The 12100-nt window shown below is 33.7% G+C and overlaps 1 protein-coding gene across 1 annotated transcript in view; it reads left to right on the plus strand.

The window, feature by feature from the left end:
* LOC135212112 (uncharacterized) overlaps positions 1 to 12100 on the plus strand; it is a 500342-nt gene that overhangs the window by 318227 nt on the left and 170015 nt on the right. The window contains exons 22-24 of the mRNA XM_064245510.1: positions 1584 to 1682; positions 3644 to 3793; positions 7533 to 7743. Coding sequence (XP_064101580.1) covers positions 1584 to 1682; positions 3644 to 3793; positions 7533 to 7743 — 460 coding nt within the window. The remainder of the gene's footprint in view (positions 1 to 1583; positions 1683 to 3643; positions 3794 to 7532; positions 7744 to 12100) is intronic.

The following is a 12100-nucleotide window of genomic DNA, read 5'->3' on the forward strand; positions in this document are numbered from 1 at the left end:
CACATATAGAGTGCAGTTCATCCATGCACAGGATTCAGATACTCTTTAGCTTACTGGAAGTACGAGTAGTGTCTTTGAGCTTGTAAACTAACTACTCAAGATACAAGTCATGATGATTCTAGATCTGGGCGTTTTATTTCTCGAAGAGGAACAAATAAATAAATAGATATTTCTTCCACATAAATCGTATCGGCAGTGTCATTTTTCAAAGATTTTAACCATTTGAATTCAGATAGTTTTTCCAGGATAATTATTCATTATTCAGGACAGTGCTTCATTTATATGCCTGCCATAGCACGGAGTTAATATTCGAAACTTTAGAAAATATTTATAATGAAATGAACAATTTCGTGTTTTATTATTTTTCCTTGTTTTCCCCCTCCTGTAATTAATCATATTCATTACCATGCTGCAATCTTTTATTTAAGTTGGCCATTAAAAGAATTTGTTTTAAAATTACCACTTTGGCTTATATGTGATGTTTTATGTATTATATCTAACATATACCTCCTTTAAATGGTAATGTTAATATGGTTTGATTCACGATCAGTGATTTGTAGCCTTGCCATTTGAATGTAACTGTAATCTCTTATAATATCTTAGTTACTTATTGTAGTCTGCCGTAACGCATTTTGCTCTCTAAATCATGTAATAGAGATTCCATTAGCTTATGAAAATAGGCCATGAAGTGGCCAACAAAGTAATGGTCGTATGTCCTTACTCTAACGCGAATGTCACCTTCTCTCACTCAGCCTGGTATATAGAACTGTTATTCCATCTGTAAAGATTTATCCTTATGATTTGGTAATAAATAATGGTGTTCCAACAGAAAATGTCATTGGCACATAAGAGAAAAGTCGAGGGAGTTTCAAGTTCATGGAGAGATTTGAAATCTGATGCTCCTTTGTGCAACTGTGACGTTTTTCTCGGACCATATTTGATAGGACGATTACTTTGCCATCCCCCCCCCCCCCCTTCCTCCAATTCCTTGTAAATTTCAACTTAAAAAAAGTTGCCTTTCTTTGGCGAAATGACGTGACTGTTTTATCCTGGTGTTAGTTATATATATCTCTTGGTAACGTTTTTGCTAAATGTATTTCTGTAATTGAAATTCATTCCAAACTGCCATTGTTTTTCTTATATAGCTTTATGAAAATGCCACTTTAGAGTATAAATGCAGTTAGATGGAAAACGAGATCTTACTTTTTTTGACTGTTTTTCCTGTGTACCCCTTTTCTCCCAATTTCCTGGGCCATCCTGCTGGTCTTTATTGCCCCTTCTAATGTTATCCCATCTGGACCTTACCTCTACTGTAAAAAATAATACTATATGTGATGAACTGGCAATATTATTAGATGTATATTAATTGTTGTTAAATGTGACATCAAAACTATTCTAAATTTTAAAGTATTCCTCTATTGCATTTAATGCACATATTATTATGAAACATACACTTTTTAAGGAAACTTGCCTTGCTCTTATTAATACTATATGGCTTTGGTGGCAATAGTCTGACCAATTCTATTCCAGTGTTATTTATTTGCCCCAAGATTCGTCTCTCTTAAATTCATTCATATTTCCAGCATATACGTGAGCTGGTGGGTTTCCTGACGAAGTTGTACTCGTCCTCGCCAGGCCACAAGGATAATACTTACCTGGACACCGTGCTTGATCGACTAAAGGTGAGTCTTCATGAAAAAAAGGTTGATTTTAACCCAAGGTGATTAGGCATAGACTGTGTACTTAAAAAAAAAGTATACTAGTATCAGCTGAAATATGATGAATCAGGATTCAGAATTTGGGTAGGCAGTGATATCAGGTGTGGCTTAAAGTTCATTAGCAATTCAATTTCAGTTAATTGTTGCTGTGTTAGAGGAGGTTACGTATCCTTATATTTTATATATTTGATTATAGTACCAAGCTAGATCTTTGGATTTAAATTAGAAGGAATTTTAAATCTTTTGAAAAATAGTCTTATGCTATTTTGCAAGATAATTCGGATGGTTTTCCGAAGAACTAAGCTAGTGAGGGAAGGTTATATCAAGATTATTATAAAATAACTATTATTTCATAATATCATTTAATTATCTAAGAATATAAAAGACAATTCTGTACCGAGGTAGAGGAGGCGACGGATTTTATTTCTCTTAAATCTTCTAATATAACATTTCTCTTAGTTGATCTAATCATGGTACAGTATCAGCTAAACAGGAAAGATGTGATAAATTCATTCTGCAACATATGGTCACTTGCAACGCCTCGGATTCTTCAAAGCTGAAATAAAGGAAATATAATCCTCTATTTCTTAGCCTTTGTAGTCTGCTGAAGACGATGGGTTTTCAGTTTACCTATCCATTTTGCACCCTGAAGATTAGTTATGGACTACGAAAAAAAATAATTTTTCGATTTTAGTTACATTGATATTTTTTCTTGTTTAAACGTTTTAGTATATGATTCTACATTTCGCTTCAATGTTGACCTATATGAAATCCATTTAGTGAAGCTATATATGCAGTCTTGGACGTGTTATTGACTATGATTGAAAAGGGTTTGGGAGAATTTCTTCCAGTATCTGATTAATGTCCTTGTTCAACTGCTTTTTAAATATATTACATCTTAATATTTTTCATCCATCACATATTTACTTGATAGGTACTACAACTGACTAAAGTAAAATTAATTTTATGCTACTTTTTGCAGTCTTTATCATATTTCTGAAATAAGATTAGGCAACACATATACCAATATTAAAAGAGACATACGTTTTAATAATAAAAGTGACAGTAATATGTGTAAATAATGTGATATGATAGCTGCAGTAGCATGCATAATATATCTAAGCAAAATAATATATTCTATCTTGTAATAATAATGATATTGACAGTAATAATGATAGTAACTTAAAAGGCAGGCACTGCATATTGTTCATGCTCATTGAAATTATAACATCAATTATGGAATGATCTTATGTGACAATGGACGTCTATTATAACGTATAATATATCAAAGATAAATGCAGAATATTATCTATGATAGTGGTATATATGGCGAAAATGCTGCGATAGTTTCTCCAAAAGGTAATATATAAAGGTTAATGAAACTACTTTTTTCACTGATAGTACTCATACCATATCGATGATGACATGAAAGTCCTTATACCAAATCATGATATACAGTAATATATTATAGATGTAACTATGTTCAGATGAAAGTGATATATTTGATGATATTTATTTGCACGTATCAAGAATTAATTTATGCAAGTGCAGTGTTCCCTTCCCAGTAACAGTCATTATATATATATATATATATATATATATATATATATATATATATCTATATATATATATATATATATATATATATATATATAATATGACTGTTACTGGGAAGGGAACACTGCACTTGCATGAATTAATTCTTGATACGTGCAAATAAATATCATCAAATATATCACTTTCATGAGAACGTAGTTACATCTATAATATATTACCGTATATCATGGTTTGGTATAAAGACTCCTATGTCATCATCGATATATTTATATTTATATTTACATTTATATTTATATTTATATTTATAATGTCTCAAATGTTTCGAAATGTAGAATGCAAATCTAAACACTGAACTCGACTCCCTTCAGGCGTGTTACAGAGGCATGACCAGCCAGCAGAACATAATGGAGCCAACGCCCCCGCTGTCCCCGACAGGTGTAGCCGGCAATGCCCTGAGGCCTCCCTTGGTGTCCGTCTCGGACATCGAACAACGTCTTGTGTTCACCAAGTACACACAGGTTAGGACACCTCTTCTCTTGGGGTGGTATTATTGCTCTGTTCTATCCACTTTGGTCTTGTGAGTAAGGGATTGTTCTCTTGCTTTATGAATACTGGTACATTGAATATTATGTTGTTCGTTAAAACATTCACACCTTTAACGAAACTGCCCAGTGGGTCTTATATTTTTTAGCTTAATCACTGAGAAGGAACACCAGAAAGTATTTGTTTTACGTTTTCAGCTTTTTTCTGTTGTGTGTAGATTTTTTATGAACGACATAATGGTGTAACCTTTCATTATGTCACAGTCAGTATCCGTTAATTGACTAAACGTAAATCGCCCAGTTTTCTACAAATTTTCTGTAACACTTGTAGCCTTTTCTCTTTTAAACTGTGGATTTATTTTGTCCTTCATGGCTAGTATCTAGCTTACTGATAAATTTGGGGTCTATCGACCTTACAACCCTTTTAATTGTTAATATTTCAGTTTAGGGACTTCATATCTTTTAAACTGCTTATATTTGAGTCCATTAACCTCATATATAACATAAAATGAGGTTGAAGGATTCATGTATAATTAATGAACATGATATGAGGTTGGTGGACTCAAAATTAATCAGTTAACAAGATATTTGGTTGTTGAACTCAGATATAATCCGTTATCGTGATATGAGGTTGATAGAATCAAATGTAATCAGTTAACATGCTTTAAGGTGGGTGGGCACGAATGTAATCGGTTAACTGATTATATTTGACTCTTCCTATCTTATACCATGATAACTAATTACATTGAAGTACATTACCCTCATGTAATCTTAACTGATCATTTTTGAGTTCACCAACTTCAGATTATACTAGTTGAGTCTACCAACGTCATATGTTAACTAATATTGAATCCTCATATCGTATTAACTGACTAAACTTGAATCTACCCTTGGAGGAATAATGGGAGGAGACGTCCCGCATGGGTCAGACCGTTCAGTGAAGTGAAGGCAGTTTACCACGGGGCAGCCACGCCCAGGACTGGCGAAAGAGACACCACACCATAAGGATTAATAGAAACGCTTCAGTTACTTCTCCCATCTTTTATTTTCATAATGCGTCTTTTCATGGCATAAATGGAGGCGAAAAGTGTTAGAAGTTTTATCATTGTTTTAAAGAACATAGTTAATTATTTTATCATACATAATAGCTTACTTTATTACTCAGAAATACAATACAAATTTTTCATAATCTTATGTACATATAACCTATTACTGGCACAAATTTAAAGCTATTCTCTTTATGTCTGCTAATTCCTTAGTCCTTACTGTTTGTTATCGCCTACTATTAGGAATTATTGACCGCTAAAATGAATTAGCTTAGTATATATCTGGCGACTCTTTCCTGCGACCTGCGATTGAAGTTTAGCAGTAATCTGCTTACCAGCATAATTATATCTCACTTGCAAATATGTTTCAGTTATTGCTTTAATCAATAAGTGCAAGTGATTGTTCAATGGTTGAGTATCATACATGTGATAACCGAACTCTGAAAATATTGTTTTGCCTCTGTAAGCTGCCAATACTGAACTAACTAAATTATGGAAGTTAACTCTCCCCAGTGTTTTGTTGCAGGACAACATTTCCCTCATATTTTTTTCACATGTATTGCATATATCACTAACATCATGTGATGTATTCACCAATTTTCCTTCGTTTTTAATTTGATGAGGGCGTGACGAAAATTAGCGTCTGTTAACGTTAATGCATCAATGCAGACTTCACACTGTAAAGACTTTTTTAACTTAAAAACAACAAAGCCTGCAATATAAGCTACGATTTTATTTGAACATTTTGACAAGTGGTAATGGTTTGGAATATAATCATAATCATCTTCCTTGTTATCTGAATATGCTTCTTAAACATCTAAAATTCGATGTTTTGAAGCAGAAGCATTTATATTCCTTATGCTGCTTAAAGCAGTTAATAGGGACACCGACTCTAATGGCAAGTAGTTGCCACGAATGGTATCCATTAAGTCATTATGTACAAGTAGCCTCTTGTAAGTAGCAGAGAATTGTCTCGCTGTTGGATTATCATTATGGCCTACCATACTTCTTACTTGACCAAAGAATAGTTCAATATGATCATGACTGAATTTGTAGGTCATCAAAAATTGTAAAGGCACAGCATCTGATGAAGTACAATTTTCGCACAGAATCTGAAGATTTCGTATGCAATAGAGAAAGCCAATGAAACCAGTTTTTCTATTAGATTTTAAGATGTCTTTACCATCCTGAAGTCTCAAAGATCTGATATATGTTTCTGCTTTTATTAGAAAATCTTTAATATCACTTGCATTATTCTTCTGAACTGGGCTTTTAAATCCTTTGGCATTTAGATTTCGAGAAATTAATATGTCAAATAAGGTGTTGAATACCATAATGAATTCAATAGTAGCTTCACTTCCCTCAGATTCACTTATTTTTTCATCAAGGCAGAATTTTAAAGAAGGTGCAACAAACGTTCATCTCTTTTTTTCATCCATGCAACATGAGCAGTCCTGAGCTTATTACCTAAGTGCAGTTCCTCCTTTTCTTGGAGTCTGTACAAATGTTCTATGTACTCCCATTTCACATAATTTCCATTCTTATCAATCAAAATTTTTTTATCTCCCAAACAATTTCTAACAAGTTTTATCATGTGACATGGATCTAGAAGTGCACATATTGGTTTCTGTGTTACAGGATGATTAAAAGCCGATTCTATGGTGTTGTTTTCAAAGGTGCAGCCAAGATTCTTTATCATGGACAGATTTGAAGATGTCCCATCACAAGTAAGAGATATAACTGTAATGCCTACTGAATGAAGTTTAGTCAAGCACTACTTTACTAAATTACTTCTCTCTGTAGCACCTAGCCCTGCAATTAAGAAAAAATACCCAACAGGCATTTTCCAACTGCCATTCACTCCCACAGTCATAAATGTCAGTGCCTCCTTTGCTACAGGGAGATTGCCATTATCCAGTTCTGTTCCCATATCGATGCAACCATGACACTTTCCATCCCATTCCACTTGATTTCTTATCACTCTTTCATCCATCATTAATGAACACAACAATGGTTTACCTGTTTTAGCACATTCTTCCGAACGTAATTTCATTGCTGAAAGAGCAGATTTAGTGAAACCTAGTCTGCCATTTCTGAATAGTTCTTGGATGAGGCAAACATGAATCAAAAACTTTTCTCACGTAATGGTAAGCATGCGGGGAATAAAAGTTAAGAGTAAGAGCAAAACTTTGTAGTTCAGGCGAATAAGAAGTTGGACGTGGTTGATTATTGTGCTTTGCAGTCTGTCTTTTGAGGAGATCTTGTACACCACTAGTGCAATTCTCTAATTAAACTAAAAACAATTGAGTGACACCTTAGTCATCGCGAGGTCGCGCGCCTATGGTCGACCCCTTCAACGGTCGACCCAGGGATTAAGTTGCCAGTCCCAGTATGGCGGCCAGCGACCTGAGTGGCTTCACTTATCCTGCAGCAAGGCGTCTCCTCCCATTATTCCTCCAAGAGTCTACCAGCATCATATCTTATTAACTAATATTTGAATCTTCATATCATATTAACAGATTAGATTTGAGTCTACGAACGTCCTATCAAGTTAATTGACATTTGAATTAGCAAAATACCTCAAAATCTTTCACACTTTTAATATCTATAACGACCATGTTGTCCTACCGAAGACGTCCGTCCTCAATTCCCCACCTACCCCTTCACAGCCCTTCCGCCTGCACGACAACCGTCGCCAGTGGGTGTTCGGAGGCGAACTGTACAAGTTCGAGGGCAGGAACCTGAAGCAGTACTGGGTGATGCTGTTCAATGACCTCCTGCTCTTCACCAAGATCAACCGAGACAGGGTCATCTTCGTCATGGAGGATCCGGTGCCTCTGACTGCAGTCTTGCACGCTCTCTTCACCGTCAAAAAAAAAGGTAACTCTATCTGGAATTCTTTTTTTTTCTTTTTTTCAGGTAACATTTTGCTGCTACGAAAAGTTCCTTGTTGATGTTTGCTTGGAGGTCATTTTAAAAAGTGTTTTATTCGTAATCAAACAACGAGTGGCATTTTTTTTTAAATATCTCTGTTTATGCTTGAAATACGATAGGTAAATCAATAAAAATAGTAGTGTTTGAGAAAAATATATATCGTTCATGAAAAAAGAACAATATATGTGGTGGTTTTTAGTTGGCTTTTGAAATTTTGTTTTGTTTACCTTTACGGACCAAGAATAACTTTCTCTTAACATTTAGATTTTTTCCAATGTAGATAAGTTCAATACAGTAAGTAAACAAGAATTTAAGAAAGTCGTCACTACAGTGCACCTGGATGGAAAGTAAAAGTTCAAGCTGTGTAGACACAATCTTAACACAAATTGACACTAGATCCAAATATTTAGCTCAAACGTGAGTTACTTAGTTAATATAAGACCACAGCAGTGACGGAAATGTTAACTTAATTTTTCTGAAAAATTATAAGAAGGAATTTTATTTCTAAGTAAACTGGAAAAGTAGCCAAATAACCTTTGGTTTTATATGAACTAACATGTGTACATCAAATATATGATATTCTTAAGCTGCTGTTCAGATAGACAGAATCCTGTGGTGATAGCTGATTATTAATTATTTTTGAAGCTGTCCTCTGGAAGTGACGAATTACCTCGAATGAAGCCTCATTCTTATCGAAATTATTTAAAAAATTGGGAAGTAAATAATTGGAATCTAATTCATCCTGTTAACTATAAAGTCCGTAGTATTTGTTCTCTTAAGCAAAAGCCTGTAGATACTCTCAAGGTCTGATAGATATGAATATTTTTATGCTTTATGCTCTATGCCGCCTATGATTCAAGTTATAAGTTCCCCCTCAAACTGGTTCACTTTACAATTTCTTCATATAAAGCTTATTCGCATTTAAAATTCTTGGAAACGTGTAATTTATAATTGTTATATTTTAGAGGCAATTACAGATCATCTGGTATGTGATAGAAAGGTTAATGGTATAATGAAGAGTCTGGTAACCTGGCAAACCTTAATTATAGTTTAAGCAGAATCTGGGCACAGAATATAAATAATTGTTTAATTTATGAATTTTCGTCGCTCAAACACCAGTATTGCTTATGTCTTAGGCGACAAAGGCACAACCTAGTGTAATGTGGGTAGCTGTCTCCGTAGAGTTTATATAGGCATGCACAGACACTTAACTTTAATTTCTTTCAGTCCTCATGTTAATTCACTTGAAATAAAATGTATTTACAAATGCGTGAAATAGTACTACTCTCTCTCTCTCTCTCTCTCTCTCTCTCTCTCTCTCTCTCATTTATTCATTTGGTCTCCAGCTTTGCTATAAAGGTTCGATGATTTAGATTCAACCCAAAGTGGACTGTAATCATGGTATACTTTGTTAGGGGGAATGAGAGGCCTGGTATGTACCTATGGACTCTTCCAATGCAAACCGATTCCACCTTTTTTATCTTAGCTTATTAATTTGAATTAATGCGTTATAAAGCATTTTAAAATAATAGAGCTATACGAACATTTTTATACGATTTTCACCTGCAGTGAAGTTCTCATTGTGAAAGAAAATGATGTTCCATTTATTGGATATTTTGAATATGCTGTAACATATTACCATATAATGAAACCAGCATAAAGTTCTTTTCTGGATGACCCGTGACATGGATCTTTTAGGTAAATTCATAAACCCTTTAAATTGAATTTTTCATGTTTGACTCATGTGGTAATTCTTGAATGTTGTTTCAACTGTTGATTGCTGAGGGACCCGAGTATGTTGTGAAACAAACTCAAGTATTATTTGAATATAAGGTATACATTTTCTTCTTGTTAACGTCGGCATTTTGTAGCGAATGTTTATTGATATACATATCTTTGAAATCAGTACAGTGTTAAGTAGTGACACTGCATATTTTACATTGTATAATTATTTTTCACGTTATATTAGTTCATATTTATACTCATGTATATTATTTATTTATGAATCTGTATATAGTATGCACGTACTGATTATAATAATATAAAAAATAAGACATTATATTAGTTCAAATTTAATTTATGCACATAATTTCTGTATGAATCTATACAGTATGCACATACTGATAGTATGATATAATTAAGTCATTAGTATGCATTTCACATGCATATACACTCTGTGCTTAACTTTTTAAGGCATGCACGTGTCAGTATGATGTATGTAGTAAGTTTAGAGAGAGAGAGAGAGATTATATAATTATTCTTTGATTTAAGCAATTTTCTTACTCATATTATTTCTTAGTAACTTGAAAAGATTAGACATCTCGCCGGAGTCTCGATAACCACAAATGTAGACTTGAGTGTTAAATGATACATTTTCAGCCAACTGCTTTAATAAATTCAGTCCTGAAGTATCTTTATGTGTTGATTCAGGTCAAGCCATCATTATTTAAAATTCTGTTCACTCATTTTGGGAATGTCTTGAGTTCTGTTTCCCCTGTCCGTTATCTGTTGTTGACGCTAGAGGGCTTAGAACTTTTACGGGGAAGTTTGAGTTGAGTATCCAGGTCTAGCATCTTTGATTCTCTGCTCTGTTGCACTTCCTCTTTGAAGTCTTTCATGAATATTAGAGCATGTAGGACAATAAAATAAAAAAGTATTTTAGTCCTAAGGCCTAAGGCATTGAATTAAACTAAAACCTGGAAAAGGTTTTTGTGGCCTGACGGGTCTCCTCATAATATTCCAAATTGTGTGTAAGTGTTTTGTTTATTTAGTTGCTTGTTGTTGCCCAGAGGTGAAAGGGCATACTGGTTTGAATCATTGGCAGTTATGACGCGTTAGTTTAAGATTTTTATTATTGTTCAGGACGATTCCTATTCATATGAAACAAATCCACAGGGGCCACACTGGCCTGAAATTCAAGCTTCCAAAGAATATGGTGTTCATTTAAAAGAAATAACAGAAATGCGGAAGTATGGGATTACCTTTTAGAAAAGAAAAGAAGAAAAAGAAAATAAATAAATGTAAAAAGATAAGAATTAACAAATAATTTAATTGTTCGTTAAATTCATATTTGTCTTTAAAAAAAACTTTTGTAATTAGCGAAATTTCGTTTTGCTCGTGAAACCCACCCACATGATTTTATATTCATGAATAGTTGGTTTAAGCTGAGAATTTAAAGGGATTTGCGAAATCGCTTTAAACGATCAGAAAAGAATGCTTGCTCATTTACGCAGTGAGAAGGTTTTTTTTAAGTTTTCCACTGTGACTAGTGATAATTGAAAGTGGTAGTTATTTAACTAAAGTCGAAGTCACTATTTTCAGAAGTATGTAACCCTCATACTGATGTATGTATGTATGCATCCATTATTTTTACTTAAGATTTTTAGGGAATTCCAAACTTTACTCTAAATCTTGCAACGGCTGTATATATGCATTCATTACTTTTACCTAAAATACTTAGGGAATTCTATACTTCAATTTAAATCTTCAACTGCTGTCTGTATGTTTGCCTCCATTATTTTTGACAAGAGTTGTGGAAATTCCAAACTTGAATCGCCATTTCTGTTTTTTTAGAGATTGAAGAGTTTTTCGTGTTTCTCTGGTATCCGTCCCGAAATTTTTCGTGTATCTCTGGTTTCCGTCCTTATTGCTTATGGCTCTTGCGCTTTTGTTGTTGTTTCGATGTCTCTGTTGTCGAATGTGGAGTGAATACATTATTATTTTGTTACCATTGTTTGGTTACATTTCCTGTTACGGCAAATCTTATTTCTAACAAAACATCTGTTTGTAGAGCATTCGAATGTATAAAAGATATGTTACGTCCTATTCATTAATGCGAAGCAACTCTTCTGTTCCCAAACTAAATTCGTATAGAAAAAGACTATACTTCAGTTCAATACAGCACGTGGATAATTATTTACCACAGTTATTTTAAGCATTTGTGATGTACCATCCTCAGAAATTCCTTTTCAATTACTATCTTACAAATGAAAATGCTGTTGACGGGATGCGTTTTCAATGTGACTGAAAGGGTTACCAGAAGGTCGTTAACCACTATATGATCTAGACAGTTCGCCCTCAAAGTAATGAAATCAGGTTTACGTTTATTTTCAGGTAGCTTTAGATGATTATCGAAAGACCAGATTTCATTCAGCAAGTCTGTACATTGTTATTTGGATCCATTAAATATATTAAATAGTGTTTCACGTTGTTCATTCATAAGTTGACCGTATATGAAAAGTCCATAATTATTTGCAGCCCTCTTATTATTATTATTATTATTATTATTATTATTATTATTATT

The sequence above is a fragment of the Macrobrachium nipponense genome, chromosome 19 (assembly GCF_015104395.2).
Source record: "Macrobrachium nipponense isolate FS-2020 chromosome 19, ASM1510439v2, whole genome shotgun sequence".
In the NCBI taxonomy this organism is placed as follows: Eukaryota; Metazoa; Arthropoda; class Malacostraca; order Decapoda; family Palaemonidae; genus Macrobrachium; species Macrobrachium nipponense.